General features: G+C 38.1%; 1 protein-coding gene across 2 annotated transcripts; it reads left to right on the top strand.

Annotated features, from left to right (window-relative positions):
- The first annotated feature begins 2,751 nt into the window (after positions 1–2,751).
- PIGA (phosphatidylinositol glycan anchor biosynthesis class A) lies at positions 2,752–18,718 on the top strand. Of its 2 annotated transcripts, XM_008064613.1 has the most exons (6): positions 2,752–2,805; positions 6,305–7,085; positions 11,607–11,739; positions 12,809–12,941; positions 13,090–13,296; positions 16,385–18,718. In XM_008064613.1, the coding sequence occupies exons 2-6, from the start codon at positions 6,368–6,370 to the stop codon at positions 16,649–16,651; spliced, it is 1,458 nt and encodes a 485-aa protein (XP_008062804.1). In that variant the 5' UTR covers positions 2,752–2,805; positions 6,305–6,367; the 3' UTR covers positions 16,652–18,718. The 2 variants fall into 2 exon arrangements, with proteins under 2 accessions (XP_008062804.1, XP_008062806.1); XM_008064615.1 differs by lacking the exon at positions 6,305–7,085 and having other exon boundaries at positions 2,758–2,805.
- The last annotated feature ends 604 nt before the right edge of the window (positions 18,719–19,322 follow it).

The raw sequence follows: 19,322 nt of genomic DNA, 5'->3' as shown, positions 1-19,322 counted from the left end.
CCATGCCCGGCTGATTTTTTTTTTTTTTTTAATTTATTGTAGAGATGAGGTCTCGCCAAATTGCCCAGGCGGGTCTCGAACCTGTGGGCTTAGGCAATCCACTCACCTCAGCCTCCCAAAGGCGCGGGATTTCAGGCTGAGCCACCGAGCCTGGCTTTTTTTAAACATTTCTTATGGTACTTATCACTTCCTGCTTTTTATCATAAATGTTTGCATGTGCCTTAGCTCCATCTTAGTTTCTTGTGGGTAAAGCTCATGTCAGATTTTCTCTGCATGGTGGCTTGCACACAGAGGTTCTCAAGACATGGCTATTGCCTTCCCAAGGGAGCTAATTTACATATAAGTTTGCAAGAGATGAATTTCAAGGGAATTTGATATCCATGTTTATTTTACATCTTCTCCATCTTAGGTCATTTAATACTATAACTGGTACCAATTGCCCTTATATTTTATTAAGTGTAATCAGAATAAAGTGCATGTAAGTATTTTAGTCTAATTTTAGTGGTTTCTAAGAAAATTCTCTCAAGGCATGCCTTGAGGACACACATTTAGGCAAAGCACTGTAAAATTAGAATATCCCCAGATTTATATCTTAATCCTGTTGCTACAACTTTCTTTTGACTTTTAGGAAATAGTCTTAAATGGAGATCTTTGCTTAAGATTTAACTGGCTATAAATGAAGTCATGTACCCATGTGATATTGTGAATCCTTGAGAGGCAGAATCATGATTTATTTACCTATTTAATGCCCAGTGCCTAGGACAGAGACTGGAGCACGAATAGTCAATGTTTTCAGACTTTGTTGGAAGAGGCTGCAGGCTCCTCAACCCCCTCCCCCACAGAGACTCAGCAACAGTGTGCCTCTATTAATATCTATTTATAAAGGTCAACCTATTCTATATTTGAAACACAAAGAACATCTTAAGAAAAGTGGATTTATTTTTACTATTGGTAACATGAATAGGAAAAGCTAGGAAAGATAAAAAGCTGTTAAAACATAGGAACTATGTTTAATATTCCTTGTATTCCCCATAAAGCCTTTTATAGAGCACTCAGTAAATGTCTGATGATAAAGATAGAAAATATTTGCTCTTGTTTTGGAAAAAACCCCACAACTCATTTGAAGAAATACTGGCATCAGAGTCTTAGAAGATTCATGGTAGAATTTCAAGTGTGTATTGTGATCAGAACTATGGCAGGGGCAACCCATGGGCTTAAGAAATGAGGGATAAGCCTCATTTATACCATCCAGGATTTCTACCCACATTCTTTGTTTTAAAACATATTACAAAAAAGAAAGGGAGACCAAAGCAATGCTGTACATATCTGGTATTGTTGCTTTTATCTATGAAACCAACTACAATTTATTAAACTTGATTGTATCTTGGTGTCTTCATCACCATTATTCTGTTGTTTCATCATTATTAACACAGGGAAGAGTATCTATTGCTATTTTAGCATTACTCATTAAAGTTAACTCATTCATATACTTCAAATCCCACAACCAAAATGATTTTTGAATAATGTCATTGCATTGTGATTTTTATAAGGTACATTCCACGAAATAGTTTCAATACATTTTATTGGGTACCTAATATGTGTCAGGGAGTGTGCTGGCATTGGGTAAAGAAATTCATTTGTTAAACTAAAACTTATTCAACGTCCATTATCAAGAACAGACTCTGCCTCGGCTTACTATCTGGTGGTGAAGGCAGGCATTTAATGAGCAAATGCAATTGCTAGTTTTCAGAAGGAAGTTCATGTGAGATTCAGAGCAGACACAAGTTATTACAGATTAGAGTGAGGAGGAAGGGGGGCCACAGTCAGGCAAATAATTTGTACTATCAAAATACAAAAGTGGGAGTATTTCATTTTCTCTGGAAGCTTGGGGGAAACATCAGAAAGGAGCCGAAATCTTCAGAAATGAATAGGCTTACTCCGGGCTTTTATTAAAAGGGGTGGTACTAATGGTTGTGGTGATGGTGTTCAGAAAGGAATTTATTCTCAAAAGTGCAGTTATGGCAGGGTTGGGGGAATTCCAAGGACCAACTGTCAGAGACGGATGACCATCACACCACGCTCACTGGTTCTTTAGCTTCCCGGCCAAGCACCAGCATAGCTAGTTGAGCCAGTCTCAGTAGGTGTTGATATTTCAGATCAGACCTCAGATTTTCTCCTGCAGAGTGTAGCGTTGTTAGATAAAACACAAGTTGCCCAGTTAAGTTTGAATTTCAGACAAACAACGAATAAGTTTCTAGTGAACTCCCCAATATTTGCGGCATACTTATATTAAACATTATTTTTTGTTTATCTGAAATTCAAGGTTCATATTTCCATTTGCTTTGACTTATTTGTGTATTTTTATTTGCTACATCTGCCAACCGTACTAGAGTGATTATAGTTGGCACATGTCTACTGTGGCTCCTGGTAGAGGATCACAAACAAAACACCACAAGGACCCCGATTTATGGTAGCCTTCTCACCCAAAAGTTTCTCCAATCGGAAGCAAGCCGGGAGAGACCTGACTTCTAGAAAAGAGAAGCCGTAACCAGGCAACCACGGTATGAACCCAGGCTCCAATCCGCAGCATCCTGGAGACAGGCGCAGGCGCGCGCTGACGTTACATCACGCGCGGAGGGTGGATACGACGCTCTCGGACGTGACCCTAGCGCCTTCTTTTGATTGGCTAACTTGGAAACGCAGCGCTTGGGCGCGGACACTCTGGATTGGTGCTTCGGGGCAGCGGGGCGGGACTCCGGCTGCAGCCGCGGGAGGTCCGGACACAGACGGCCATGGGACTCGCTGGTAAGTGAGCTTCTGGCCTTCCTCTGTTCGGCACTGTCGGCTGCTTCCGGGTCGGGCTGTTCTGTCCCCGTGGGAGCGTGGCGGGCGGTGAATCGAATGAAGCCGACCCAGCTTGAGGCCCGGAAGTCGGATCGGGGTGTCTCCGGAGTAGACAGGGGTGAGGGTGTGTTGAGGGCGGCCGTGCTGGAGCCGGTTCCTCCGCTGAAGCCGGATAGGACGAGGGACCGCGGACTCCCGGACCCGGGTCTTAAACCCGCGCCCGCCCTCAGGGCGTTTCCTTCTCCGGTGCCCGGAACCTGCCTGACCCCAGCGGGGTCGCTTACTGAGCGGGAGCATCCCCTTCTTGGCCTTAGCGTTCGCCAGTAACCTCTCAGGGAGTGAAACTCAGGCAGTGCCAGGAAATCGGTGGAAGTACCATCCTCTTGACCCCACAACCCCTGCCGGGTCGCCCTGAGATTCTTGAGGAATCTTTCTGCTGCTAATAGCTGCCCAGGGCTAGTTGAACGTGGTCGAGAATGTAATGGTCATGGCTCTTTTGCCACTTTAAGTAGCTGAGTGAGAACCTTGGACAAATCGCTCAACTTGTCTGGCCTCTGTAAAGTGAAAAAAGTATTCACTAGCTCTCCTAAGCCTCTCTTCAACTTTAAAATCTAAGATTCCACGATTGTGAAGTATATTGAGGTTTTACACCACAGAGATATTAGGAGTAATAATCTGGTAGAAGTGAGCTGACTTCTCACGGAACATTACAGGCTAATGACAATATTTTAAGTGATTTCATTTAGTTCATTACTCACTGTTTTCATCATCATTTATCTTTTAAAACTGAATAGAACTGGAAGTTCGGGTTTAGATGACACCACAATAAGACAATGTTAGTTCAGCCACCCAAAGTACAAACTTGAGAATTTTAATATTTGGTAATATGAATCTTAATTTGTAAATTCAGTTCAGCAAACACTTATAGAGTCTTTCTGAGAATATATTTAAAACAGACCAATTTGTTAGAGAAGTAACAGTTAAGACTTTGCACATAGTTAATTTCCATTTTCTGAGTTTGCAGGTGAAATTTGAAACTCAGCGTCTGGCTGACTTTCCATTGTATAGTTTAGTTTCTGGCATCTTGGAGATCTCAATTGTAAAGTTGAGGAATATTTTCACTAGATCTCCAAGACTTTTTATCCTTCTAAGTCTAAGAATCTATAATAGTACTAAGTATTGAATGGATATTTCATGTGGATCAGGCTTTAGGGAACCTCTGAGACAAACATTTTTTACATTAGATGTCAAAATGACCCCAAATACAGCCTATCTCTAGTTCAGCCTTTATCTTCAGACTCCACACTGAAGGGAGGGACACTCATGGAGTAAAGGTCTACATAACTGAAAGATAGGTTAAGAAAAAAGTGAAAGGAGTCGTTAGATTATTGCCGTCTTTGAATACAGAAGGAGAAAATGCAAATTGTCTGCAGCATGTACTCAGGGTGCCTTGAAAAAGGTGGTCTCAAAAAGAGTTCTAGCTCTAGGTATATTTTAGTGTAAACCACAAAGCTAATACTAGCAGAACTTTATGAGGTTAGTTGAATCGGTGGCTAAGCTCTACAGCAGGAGTTGGCAAACTGTATGTTTTTTTTTGTTGTTGTTGTTTGAGTTGGAGTCTCATTCCTTCACCCAGGCTGGAGTGCAGTGGCACACACGCTCACAGCCACCCCAGCGTCAACCTTCTGGGCTCCAGTGATCCTTCCACCTCAGCCTTCTGAGTAGCCGGAACTACAGGCGCATGCTACCATGTCCGGCTATTTTTTATTTTATTTATTATTATTATTATTATTATTATTATTATTATTATTATTATTATTTAAGTTGGAGTCTCACTCTGTTGCCCAGACTGGAGTTCAGTGGCCGCTCCCGGCCACCGCAGCCTCAACCTGCTGGGCTCTGGCGATCCTTCCGCCTCAGCCTTTCAAGTAGTCGGAACTACAGGTGCGCGCTACCAAGCCCAGCTAATTTTTTGATTTATTGTAGAGATGAGGTCTCACCAAGTTGTCCAGGTGGGTCTCGAACCTGCGGGCTCAGGCAATCCACTCACCTCAGCCTCCCAAGGTGCAGGATTACAGGCTGAGCCACTGAGCCCGGCTTTTTTATTTTATTATAGAGACGAAGTCTCACCAAGTTGCCTGGGCTGGTCTCAAACCCCGGGGCTCAGGCAATCCACTCGCCTCGGCCTCCCAAAGTGCTGGGATTACAGGCTGAGCCACCGAGCCCAGCCAGAATTGCCAAACTTTATGTAAAGAGCCAAAATATTTTCAACTCTTTGGGGCATGTGGTTTCTGTTGCAGGTACTCTGCAGTTGTAGAACAAAAGTAGCCACTCCCATAAATGAATGAGCAAGCCTGTGTTCCTATAAAACTTTATTTGCAAAAACAGGCAGCAGACCTATGTAACTAGGTTTGACTCCTAGCTTGTATTATTAGTTAATCGTTATTTTATAATAAGCTACCCCAAAACTTCATGGTGTGAATCAACAGCTATATTGTTATTTTTCATGATTCTGCAATCAGCTAGGCTCAACTGGGTGATTCTGCTGCTCTTGCCAGTGGTTACTAGGAAAGCTGCATTTAGTTGCCAAGTTGGCTAGAGACTGGGCCCAGCTAAGATCATGGGGATAGCTGGGCCTCTGGCTCTCTTCATGTAGTCTTAGCGCTTTTCCCTCTGCATATTCGCTCTTCCCTTATTCCTCTAGCACAGTAGTTGTATTTCTTATATGCTGGCTTAGGATATCCAAGTGGAAACCACTGCACCTTTTTCAGGCTGAGGCCAAAAATGTACACATCACTTCCTCTATGTCTTGCAGGTTAAATCGGGTCCAAATCAAGGGGAGGGACTATACAAGGGCATAAATACCAGGAGACATGACCACCAATGAAACACTGCCACATTGTGCTACTTCTAAGTAGCTAAGTGATCATGTACAAATTCCTTAACCTTTTTACATTTAGACCTTCCATTTATATTTATGGAGTGGATACCTCAGGATTTTGATGAAGCTGCAATAAGATACAGAAACTGTTAGCATGTAGTGGCTGATGTATAGTGACCATTTAATAAGTGAAGCTGGAATGATGATATAAAAAAGTAGAGAGGAAATATATATACATATATGCATATGTGTGTATATGTATTTAATTATTGGAAAGAACTGGTTTGTTAGCATGCAGATCATTATATACTGTGGCATAACAAACTTACTTAAAATTGTTTTTAGCAGTATTTTTAGAGCAAAATGACATTGCAGAATCTAGCTTTGTTGTATGGCGCAGAGTAAATGCTAAGCAAGTAAATGCTGTCAAATGAATAAATTCGTTATTTGCTTTGTTTTTATTTCTAGGGAAAAGCTAACAAATTTACATTAATATTAACATAGTATTTATATCTGGATTTGGAATGTGGAATGTGTTTTTGTCTTTGACCCGAGATCCTGTTTTACTTTCTTTTTCAGATAATAGAGGACACATGTCTTAACTTGGTTGCTCTAAGAACTGATGCCTAAACCATTTTCAGCATGGCCTGTAGAAGAGGAGGTGGGCATGGCCAGCCTACCTTAGCTACACTTTCTCGGGTTAGCCCTGGAAGTCTTTCCACATGTAGAACCCATACTCATAATATATGCATGGTATCTGACTTTTTCTACCCAAATATGGGAGGTGTGGAAAGCCACATTTACCAGCTCTCTCAATGCCTGATTGAAAGAGGGCATAAGGTCATAATTGTCACCCATGCTTATGGAAATCGAAAAGGTATCCGTTACCTCACTAAAGGCCTCAAAGTCTATTACTTGCCTCTGAAAGTCATGTACAACCAATCTACAGCCACAACTCTCTTTCACAGTCTGCCATTGCTCAGGTACATATTTGTTCGGGAGAGAGTCACGATAATCCATTCACATAGTTCTTTTTCTGCCATGGCCCATGATGCTCTCTTCCACGCCAAGACAATGGGGATTCAGACAGTCTTCACGGATCATTCCCTTTTTGGATTTGCTGACGTCAGCTCGGTGCTTACAAACAAGCTTCTAACTGTGTCTCTTTGTGACACAAACCACATTATTTGTGTCTCTTATACTAGTAAGGAAAATACTGTACTAAGAGCAGCACTGAATCCTGAAATAGTGTCCGTCATTCCTAATGCTGTAGATCCTACTGACTTCACTCCAGACCCATTTAGAAGGCATGATAGTGTAATAACTATTGTTGTTGTCAGCAGACTTGTTTACAGAAAAGGTAATGAAATGATAGCTATAATTACATTGCGGACTTTTTATTTCTTGTAGAAAGCTGTTGAATACTTGTATATAATGATTGTTTGGCTTTTCATTTTGTTTTATGGTTTTGTAACTATTTGTACATTAAATATATAGCAAAGAAGGTTCTAATATTGGTTTATACATCCAAGAAGAGAAATTTTTAGGTTGGCGGTGAATGCTGCCCTCTAATATTTCATGTTTTAATGGTTACTAAATAAAAACAATAACTGGATGCTGTTCAGTTGATCAGGTTTTTTAATAAGTTAAAACAACCCTGCACATGTGGTAAGAAGTAAAGGGCAGAGCCCACCATGTGACCTCTTCTTTCTGATTGCAAAAGTAATGTCTTTTCATTGCAGATATGCATTTTGATAACTAAGAATAGTACAAAGATGAAAACCAAAATCAGCTATAACAGTTTTATTCAGAGATGACCCTAATTAATATTTTGATTTATAGATGTCCTGTGTTTTTGATATATATGTACATGTACTGAAAATCAATGGGCTTATTCTTCACATTACTATTTTATAGTTTGCTTGTTTTATTTAGTCATATATAAGACATTAATAATGTATTGGCAGGTAAGTGATGAAGAAAGGGGGATTAGAAGATGGCTTGGAGTCAGATCGTGGCACTATCCTGTTATATGATCAAGGACAAGTTACTTAACATTGCTAAGTTTCAGTTTTTTCATTTGTGTGATTTTGGCAACAATAGGAACCATGTGAGGGTTCAGTGATAGTTCCTAGAAACCGATAGCTGTTTGTATTTGATAAGTTTCTGCTATTTTTAGTGCCTCTTTAGCACTCATGGACATGCCAGTTGAATTTGTGGAGGCTTATTTACTACAAGTCTGAAACATCTTGGTTATAAAAAACATAGTCTTCTGGATGCTATTTGAAAACCTGTCCAGGAATAAAAAAATGCCACTAAAAGTAGGGAATTATTAAAAAAAAATACCCCCTTAAATATTTGAATTTAACTCAAAATTTAGTACACACTGAGTTGCCAGAAGTTTGAGGTAAGGCTGCAGGCTTTGAGTGCTGGGCCACTGATTTCAGCAGCATCATCTTACACAATTGCCCTCACAAAGTGTAATCTACCACTTATCCTTGGTTTTGTCTGAAGTGATGTGAGAGCCCAAAGGTATGTGAAGCAGTGGGCTTTAGGAGTTTTAATTTGTTTTCATTTTTATACAGTGGTTTACAACACCCCTCATCTGACAAGAACCTTTTTCTGTGGCTTTCTTTTATTGGATTTTTTCAGACTGTTCAGCTTAGTTTTGTAGAAACTTAGTCACTTTATGCGATATATAATTAAATTATCCAGTACAGCAGCAAGTTCAACTGGCATCAAACAGATTTGTGAACAAACACAGCTGATTCTTAGTAAGCATGAAGCTCAGTGGTGCTACACAGAGAGTAGCCAAAAATCTAGCTGTGACCTTGGTCAGTATAGTTTACATTTGGAACGAAGAGGCTTGACTGACCCAGTGATCCACTTAAGTGGAGGCTGGTGAGAAAACTTTGACTCAACTGCGTTTTCTAGGGTGAAGGCAATGACATGCTTTCATTCTTTAATCAAGAAGATGTGAATGAACCTGCATTTAGTATTCTGAGTCTCTCTTGGGACATTGGTGATATGTTTGTTTTAACTTAGAAAATGTGCCTAATTTATTTTTTAATCAAATAGCATGCCTTTGTGAGATAGCTAGCTAAGAGTGTGATGTGGTACATGTGTGATTGAGGATTAGCAAAATTAACTACTCATACAAAGATTCAACCTGTCACTGATGGTATTTTCACCAGCTGAGCTAACCATCAACAGAGTGAAAGTACAACCTTTGCTAGTCTCAGTTCAGTAACTCAATAGATATTGAACCCTCTCTGTATGCTAGGCACCCTGCAAAAAGTTAACATTCTGAGAAGGAGCAACCACATCTGTAACCCCAAAGTGAGTAATTGTATTAACGGTCCATTCTTTATTAACAAATTAATTTCCTCAGGAGGTGTTCATTGGACCATATATCAAAGGCCCACTGGATTGTGTTAAGTGAAAGAGGATAAATTAAAATTTACCTTGCCCCCAGGTATTTTGGCTGGCTTTGTCCTTAGCCACCTTCTCCTGGGCCTGTTTTGCTCTCAGTCAGGGTTTGCCAGTGCTCTGCACGTGTGCAGGCACGTCCCACTTCCTACTATAGTGGTAATGACAACTTAACATTTGTATTCTGCAGTTGATAAAGCTTGTGCATGGTACAGTACCTCATTTGACCCTCCCAACAACTGTAGGGTAGATGTTATCTGCATGTAACACAAAGAAACTGAGTCTCAGAGAGGGTAAGTAACTCACCCAAATTACACAGTAAGTAACAGATGACAAACGTGAGTTTAGCTCTTCTTTAGTTAAAGTATCCTCTTCTTCCACCTTCACCTGGCAATTATTATCTTAGGTATAGATCAGAAGGTTCTTTAAAATATTGTTAGACTGAGCTTTAAAAGCAGTTTGAATTAGGAATTTTCATTGTCCGTTTCGTGTGAATAAAAGTCTATACGTTCCATTGTGTTAGACTCTTCTTATTGACTCCAGAATAATTCTTATAGTGGGAAGAAAAACTCTTTATTCTTAGAAGAATATTCTAAATCATTGATGATATTAATCATTTTTGTTTCTTATAAGGTGGTTGTCAGGATTGGATGACATAATTCATTTAAAGCATATTATTGCCTGTCTATTTCATAGTAAGCACTCAGTTAAAGTTAGCTATTATCAACAAATACGATTATTGCTCTCTTTTTTGTTGTTTAAAGAATGGGCTCTTAACTGTGTATAAGAAAGGAAAAAACGGGAGTAGGGAAAAAGAAAATGAAAGAAAGGAATTGTAAGAGGCAAAATGTTAAAAGTCATTGAGCTGTCTTCTGGTTTATCTAGAAATTCAATTGATGGATTTAGTAGTAGACTTGAAACAAAGATAGCTAAGATTTTAATGAGAAGCCTTCATAATTCAGAAAAGCTGCATGTGAATTTATTGATATATGCAATTATATTTTGAAAATGCCAGCAGAGTTTACTTAATGAATCCTGCTTTGTTTTATTTAATAAAAATAACCCTATATGTGTGTATCATTTCTCCCACCTATTTTATAATTGATATGTTTGTGGGAAGATTGATGTAAGAAATGCAGTTCTTACGTGTGTATGCATTTTTTAAAGTAATAGACTTAGCTCTACGTGGATTGTTTAACTTTAGAATGTGTACGATTTGTAGTTGTTAATGAACTAAATTCCCAGTGTCAACATTGCTGTCACTTTGGTTAGCCACTAACTTTCTTAGACTAGTAGGGCATAATTTACTTTATTGCTTTATGTTACCCAGGGTTGTATTTATATATTATAAGAAAATCTTTATTTTTTTAAAGGAAGCGAGATGCATCCTTTTGTTTTATGGACTATAATGCTCTGACATTCGAGGTCCTGCCACCTTCATTTGTGCCCGTTTCAGAAAAGTGGGCTGTAGCTGGTTTGGATGGAGTGTTGTTTTAAATTTTGCTAGTACTGCAGTGTTCACCAGAAAATTCTCTATAAACTGCATTTTGAACAAAGTGGAGGCTGCAGTTAGATTTGAACAAAGTGGAGGCTGCAGTTAGATTTTGTTGCTTAGCATTTCCTAGGGCAGGAAGTAGAGTCATAGACTGATAGAATTTTATAGCTGAAAGAGACCTTAGACTTCAGGTACATAGGTCTCTTCATCTTATAGATCAGGAAAATTTCCTGTGATTAGAGGCTTGCTTGTAAAAAAGAAAAGCTGGGACAAGACCCAGATCTCTAGTCAGTGGCCTTTTCTGGAGAAAACTAACTCATACCTTAGCCACTTTACATACCTTTTTAAAAGTAGTGTGTAGACACAAGTGAATAAAGTAAAGAGTAATCTGTTGAGATGAAACAGAATAGTCATATTTTGGGTGAGTGCAAGTTAACAATGCATGTCAAGAACTATGTCCTCAAGCATTGTAACTTGGGGGACTATGGGCAGTTTATGAACGATTTTACTCTCCTGGGAAATGTTTAAGAGTGTTAGTTTTGGCTGGGCTTGGTGGCTCAGCCTGTAATCCCAGTGTTTTGGGAGGCCGAGGTGAGTGGATTGCCTGAGTCCGCGGGTTCGAGACCTGCCTGGGCAGGCGAGACCTCATCTCTACAACAAATCAAAAATTAGCCGGGCCTGGTAGCGCGTGCCTGTAGTTCCAGCTACTTGGAAGGCTGAGGCAGAAGGATCGCTGGAGCCCAGCAGGTCGAGGCTGCAGTGGCCAGAAGCGGCCACTGCACTCCAGTCTGGGTGACGAGTGAGACTCCAACTCAAAAAAAAAAAATAGTGTTAGTTTCTTTACTTTAAGGAGTACATAGCTAGCAGTTTTCAGAGGGAGTGGACTCTCAATTGTTCTGGTGAATTCTTTTGAAGTTTAGATATTAATATCTTTAACATTTAACTTTATATTTTCAGGAACCGATTTGCTTAGTGGTATAATACCTGAACTATGTCAGAAATATCAAAATTTAAATTTCATAATTGGAGGAGAGGGACCAAAGAGAATCATTTTGGAAGAAGTTCGAGAAAGATACCAGCTACATGACAGGTATTGGTGGATTCCATATCGTATTGAGGGAGAAAATGTCAATGATCTATACTTAGTTTTGACTACATGCCTGCCTTAGGTGTGCTGCTTCTCCTACATGTAATTGATATAAAAATGTAATGCAAGACTTGTTTTGTAAAATGTTATATAAAATAGAAAACTTAGCTGAAGAATTCACAATTTTATTTTTTGCATTAGCCCAATATTATTTGACTTTAGGGAGCAGCTGTTGGAGGCACCATAGATGGCACAAAAAGACAACTGCTTTGACTGGAAATATTTGCAGGTTTCTAAGCTATACTGTGTTGTGATTTTAATAGCATGGCTCAGGTCATATAAATTGCTCTGCAAGTACAGATTCAGACAGGTTTCTTCCCCAGTAACTTAGGCAACACTTGAGGTGTGTACGTGAAAAGCATCAATTTTATTATTATTTTTTTGAGTCAGAGTCTCACTGTTGCCCAGTCTGGAGTGTAGTGGCACAGTCACGGTCATGGCCACCACAGCCTTGACCTGCTGAGTTCAGGTGATCCTTCTGCCTCAGCCTTCCAAATAACTGCAACTACAGGCATGTGCTACCATGCCAGACTAATTTTTTGATTGATTGTAGAGATGAGGTCTCACCATGTTGCCCGGGCTGGACTCGAACCCATGGGCTCAGGCAGTCCTCTTGCTTCTGCCTCCCAAAGTGCTGTGATTTCAGGTGTGAGCTACCACACCCAACAAAAAGCATCAATTTTAAAAGGCCCATTTTCCTGTTTAGATGTGACACTTCAACATTTAATGATCAAAGTGTATTAATACTTTAATTACAAACTTATTTTGGAGAAGATGAAATATGTTACGTGTAACAAGCTGGAAATATGTTAGCTATATGAGTTTTAACCCAACAGCTTTATAAGGCTGTTTCTAGTAGATCAATTTTTGGTGATAGTAATCTTTTGAGGTGGAATGCAGTAGCACCAGTAAGAATCTAAGTGTAATGTAAATAACAGACTTGGCTTATATATTACATTTCTTTGCATGATTTTTCACTCCCTTCTTTCTTCTCCTCATTTAAAAAAATCAGGGTGCGTCTTTTGGGAGCTTTAGAACACAAGGATGTTAGAAATGTCTTAGTTCAAGGACATATTTTTCTTAATACCTCCCTTACCGAAGCATTCTGCATGGCGATCGTGGAAGCAGCCAGTTGTGGCTTACAGGTAAAAAATCTTGAGGGTATACATTGTTGGGGTTTCTGTATTTATATTTTGAAAAATAATGTGATACATCCCATACAATTTTTTAACTTGGTTTTATCTTTCTGAGGTATGATTATGGTGGAGCATGTGTTCTTTCTTTCTTTTTAAGGTTGTAAGTACCAGGGTTGGTGGAATTCCTGAGGTGCTTCCAGAAAATCTTATTATTTTATGTGAGCCTTCAGTAAAATCTTTGTGTGAAGGGTTGGAAAAAGCTATTTTCCAACTGAATTCGGGGACATTGCTGACTCCAGAAAATATCCATAACATAGTAAAGACTTTCTACACCTGGAGGAATGTTGCGGAGAGAACTGAAAAAGTATGTTCATCCGAGAAAAGATTGTATCTGAACTCTTACTTGATGTTTCATGTACACGTTTGCTTTTTCTTATATACAGTTTTGCCATATCTGTTCTATTGCTTAAGTTTATGAGATCTCTTCAAAATGAAATGAACCAGACTATATGTTACTCTTGGTACACATGTTGAGCTAAATGTCTAGTCAAGTTATTGCATTTGACATTTGAAAATAGTAGTAATACAGTCTAACCCCCTCATTAAACTGGGCATAAAAAAGTTACAAAATTATTTTCTAGAAGTCACGGTGATTAGAAACAAAGCTAGTATTAAAATCTACTCTTAGATATTTTCTTGTTGCTATTTATAATTTTAAAACATACAGGTCTATTAGGAAATATATGGTTTTGCCGATTGTGGCAACTTTGCAATTTGTGAATGTTTAATTCAGGCTACCTCCTAAACCTGTTGTGGCACTCTTGCTAACTAATGTGAATTTCTGCAGGAAAAGGATTTTTGCATTCTTGGACTGATTGAGAAAATAATAAGTTAGAATTCAAAGTGGATGACAAAAGCTGGAAAAATGATCACAAATAAAAAGTAATAATGGAAAATTTCCAAAAGGACAGGTACAGGAAATAGGTGAACACCCTTAGGTGGGAGAGTACAGTTGTGGGAAATGCTTCCTGATTTCAAGTGAGGGACTTCATTTATTCTACTCAGTTTTGTCTTTTATGTCCTCCTCATGACCTTCTCTGCCTCTTGCCCCTTATTACCAAGTAACAAGCTGAACACAAACAACTTGTCTTCTTAGTGTGTAGACATTGTAAACTAGAAAGACAGCCAGGTGAAGCATGGAGAAGGTAGTGATTTACACTAATGCTTTATACTATCAGGGTATTTAGTGGAGCAAGGGTTTTTAGCCTGGAGTAGAGAGATGGCTGGAGTTGAGGGGAGAATAGTACTTTATTGTAAGGCATTCTTATATGGTTTGGATTACAAATTCCTGTGTATAAGATGACCCCAGATTTGATGTAAGTTAAAAAAATTCTTATCTCTAAAAATTGTCATATATAATAAATTTTTCATTGAAATCTAAGATATTTGAAACAGTCAAACATTTAAAAATGTCACTTAAGTTTTATTTATTTATTTATTTATTTATTTAGAGTCAGAATCTCACTCTGTTGCCTAGGCTGGAGTACAGTGGCATGATTGATCATGGCTCACCACAGCCATGACCTAGGCTGAGGTGATCCTCCTGCCTCAGTCTCCTGAGAAACTGGGACTACAAGCATATGCCACCACACTCAGCAGTCAGACATTTTTGACTGAAGTATTTCTGTGACATTCTGACCTCCTTGAAGTATTGTAATATCTCAACTCATGTAAAATAGGTACCTGTTTCTTTGGAAGTTGGAGCCTAGTTCTGATTACCTGTTGGGAGTATGTATGTTATAGTCCTCTGGGTAGCTTCTGTATACTTCATCTTCATGTCCCTCTGTCTCCCTCAATTACTCCCTAAATTCTAATATGACCCTTTAGGAGCAGAGAGGGAATTTGGGGTATGGTTGGAAGGGATATTTGGTTAGACAGGGTTTTTTTGGTGATACCACTCTTAATTGAGAACCATAGCTCTTCAAATTGTGACTTGATCTTCTTGATTGACCTCATATAAACCTCAGAAGTCTGAGCCATTATAGGTAATAAATTCAGAGAGAAAGAACTATGGTAACAGTTTGTCAGCATACGTTAAAGGAATTAATTAGGACTTTTTTTTAACCTATATTTTCTTTTAGTTTATTTAAAGTAATAGTAAGACATGTGTATATTATTATTTATTTTATAATCTCTAGTGGTTTATAGTATACATTGAGAAAAAAGTAAAACCTTGTCTCAAATGGATTGTCATCCATAGCATTGTCTTCATAGTAGTAAATTGTTATCACTTAAGATCATAAGTAAATTAATTGATTAGAAATAAAGCTGAACAAACAGGTCAGTATGGTTGCTCTTCTAACTCTAGGACATTTTGATTTATTTCAACTCCTCTGTAGTTTAACTGTACTCTTTAGAAAATTGATCATGAAATTAAATTGGAGTTCATGCTACAAACATACTTTTTCAATTACAATTCACCAGTCTCAGCATAATTCTCAACATAATTCTGATAGAAATGTTTGTATTCAGAATATCTTTGGGGTGAAAGTGCTGGATGAACACATGCTGTACCTTTCAAAGACCTTTGACCCGTATGGCTTGCACTGCATGTTAAAACATTTTTTAGTTCAAAAGGAGATGGATTACAAGTCTGCTATGTGAGACTGAGTTTAAGTAATGCTCAAATGCAATTAAAAATCGTGAATGATAACCCATTGGTATGTTCTCAATAAGAATGTTTAAAAATATTTGTTTTTTGATATTTTAGAGTTTAGTACTTAACAGTATTTTAAAAAGCAAACCACTACCACCACTTCTCAGCCATAAACTTTATTTCATTTTCCAATGCTTCACCTATGCCATTTCTAAAATTTCCCCATCTCATTTTCTTCTTTTATTTGAAATCCATGAAATGTTTCTGTATATCTTCACCATCCATGCACATGGACAGCCTCATGTGGCTGTTGAAAGAAGAGCCTCTGTGTACCCAGAAGCACACTAGATGGTAGCTCTCTGCTTATGGTTGATGTCTGCCTGATGTTGGTGAGAGCTATCTCAGCTGAGTCCAGCACTCTTCAAAGGCCAGTCCTGTTTTAGCACTGCTGAATTCACTGCTGAATTAAATATTGCCCCTATAGTGGTGACCCAAAAAACTGGTCAGACTTTGGAATTCTAGTAGTCAGCTAAAATCAGTGGTGATCCCCTAGGGGAGAGGAACTGTGACTTATTCTTTATGTCACATGGTGTCCATCCTAGAGTAAGTACTCAATCAGTGTTGAATCAAATGGCAGTTATTACTGTGAAGTTCATTAGGGACATCATTATCATGACAACAACAAAACAGCAACTTCTGTTTGTGTGTGTTTATAAAACGTTCCTGCAGGAGTGGGTCATTTATCATGGGACAGGTGATGGGTCAGAATGCTCATGCTCAGCTTCTCCCCCTCCAGGTATACGACTGGGTGTCTATGGAAGCAGTGTTGCCAATGGACAAACGACTGGACAGACTCATCTCTCACTGCGGCCCAGTAACGGGCTACATTTTTGCTTTGTTGGCTGTTTTCGATTTTGTTTTCCTCGTTTTCCTGAGATGGATGACTCCAGATTCTATCATTGATGTTGCAGTAGATGCCACTGGGCCAAGGGGTGCCTGGACTCATCAGTGTTCTCACAGTGAAAAGGGGGGTGAGAATAATGAGATGTCTAAAACCAGGTAGAAGCAAGCCTGGATTCTAAGATTTTAGCAATTTGTAATAGTTCTATTAAGACTATTGAAAACGTTGCTTTTTTGGGTTTTTGTTTTTGGAAGTTAATTTAGTAAGTTATGCTACCTCTATATCATTCAATGTTTTCTTTTGAGGAAAGATGAAAACTTATGCAATTCCTGAGTGTAGAAACTCCGTGCACTTACTTAAAATTTAGGAGAAAACATTTAAGCCACTCAGGTATGAAATTTTTCAGACTACTGAAATTCCTCTAGCAGAAATGTTTTAACATTATATTTTAAGAGCTTTGGGTGCTGAAGGGCCAAACACTTTCTGGGCATTTTTTTGGCCAGTTTTTAATGTTATACCATTAATTAGACACTCACCAGATGTTTACAAGTTTTCTTTAGGGAAGTACAACAACTATATGAACTATTTTAAGTCATGTTCATATACATTTATTAGAGATCTTAGTCACATTCTTAAACATTTATTGGGCTCACTTAGTAAGTGTTTCATATAATCAACAGGTTTCTTGAGTAAGATAGTCTATTAGTTACCAGCACATTTTGAGCACCTGCTATGTGTTTTTCTAGACATTTCCTGCCATTAAAGACCAGGGGTGCATTCACTCTTTGTTTATCTTTCAAATGGCTTACTTCACGTGTAGTCACAGTTGACATGAAGTGGTAAAATATCCAACATGCCAAAAATGCTCAGGCTAGCTAATGCCAGGAAAAAATTGCCAACCCACTCCTAGTACTTTTTTGATCCTTGCTGTATACATTCTTCTAGGTAGAGCATTTGTCTTTAGTTGTGTTTATGAAGATACTTTTTGCTATTTAAAGACTAGGGACCGATATCACTGTTGATGATAGCGCAGAGAAACCCTCCACATTTTTCAGTGCATAATTTAGTCCTCTGTAAATGCCTTCGTGTTTTCTGAGCAGAATGTATGAGGTGTGCCATCCCAAAACCAGCTGCTACCTTGTCTTTTTGATATGTCACTACCCTTCACTGTGGCCTCGCTGATGTCTGATAAGTATTGTCAGTGTGCAAAAGGCTTTACTCCAGAATGTTTTATTTATAGCAAACCAAGTCTGAAAATTTTAGGAACACAGTCTCTTTGTGGGTGGATGTTGTTAACTGTAATTGTTGTTACCCAGAGCCATGGGTTTTTTTAACCCCCAAATATCCACATGGTGTGTATTATTAACTCTTTGAACTCTTTAGAGTAAGTTTTTGTGAGAAAAGGACTGTGAAATCAAAACAAAGAGGCATTTGTGAGTGTGCTAGATAGATTCTGTCAGTATTGTGATTCTGTACAGGATTTTTTAAATGACAACATTCACAAAACTTACTTTTTAAAAAGTATCTTAACATGCCTATTAACTGATTGCACTGATATAAAATAAATATATTTGTGTTTTGTTTGTACTAAAACACAAATGCAAGAGTACAATTTTTAAAATCTAGAAGTTGGTGGTTCTTTTGTTGGAGAAAAATGGGGGTTAATCCAGACTATTCAGTCTTAACTGGGATTTTTATGCATATGAACTCAATATAAATATGAAATAAACAGTGCCAACATTCATAATTAAGTGAGAAGGTGTAACATGGTTTTATTTATTCAGTTTTTAAAGGCATACGATTATTTTTCTTATATTTTTGCTTAATTTTTTTCAAAATTGACATTTAATTCTTAAATTGCCATTTATTTAATGTGGAAGTAAGATTTAAAGTTAGTTTGCCTTTGCATGTAAAATATGTGATTTGCAAGTTAAATTTTTTTTTCTTAACAAATGGAAGTAAATTTATTTGTCTCACGTAAATCTGAAGTTTCAGCCTTCCTGGATACCGTAATTATAACAGTCAGTGTTGCACTAGTCAGTATGTGGAAACACATTGTTGTACCCTGCTACTTAACATTCATTTGAAAGTGAACTTACAGTGATGAGGAATTTATGAAAAATATGTTGTATTTCTTTTGATGTTACAAAAGGTTGCACATGAAAAACTGACTTATTAAAACATGCTATGTGTCCCAAAATAAAGACCAGAATGACGTTTTGATAATTTGAGTTTGTCTTGTTTTATGAACAGATTATTATTTACTAGTGGAACAGGCTCTCCCTGCCCCCCACCATTTCTTTTTTAATGCAGTTTGATGTGATACTTGGTCTGTTAGTAAAACAGGAAATGTCCTTCAGATGATGAATTACTCTGTCATTTTTTATATCTAGAATACATTCTCTTTTACTCATGGAATAGCAAGTTCAATTGTGCCTTTGTTTCCTGAGCCAAACAAGCCCTTGTTTTTCACTGCACTAGAGTTATCACATGAGACAAATGAAAACATCTTCAAACTATTGTGTATATAAACTACATAATTATACTTTCTATCTTGCCAGCTATTTTAAGAGAAATTTGAATCTTGACTTCATTTACAGAAGCCCAGGTTTTCCTACCCCTTTTGTTGGAAGCAGTAGAAAGGAGTCACCTACATTTGTATGTTTGATTTATCTTACACCAAAACTTACTTTTGGCAAAGTCAGCATATTACAGGTGTGTGTGTACTTTTGTGAAGTATTTTTAAAGTCCTCTTTATATGTCTCTGCATTCCCAAATGAATGTAGCTAGATGCTCAATTGTATCATCCTACTGGATTTTGTTATATGAAATT

Source organism: Carlito syrichta, unplaced genomic scaffold, assembly GCF_000164805.1.
Source record: "Carlito syrichta isolate Samal-C Ts95f unplaced genomic scaffold, Tarsius_syrichta-2.0.1 Scaffold307764, whole genome shotgun sequence".
NCBI classification, from domain to species: domain Eukaryota; kingdom Metazoa; phylum Chordata; class Mammalia; order Primates; family Tarsiidae; genus Carlito; species Carlito syrichta.
The sequence above is the reverse complement of the archived record's forward strand: the minus strand, read 5'-3'. Positions and strand labels throughout refer to the sequence as shown.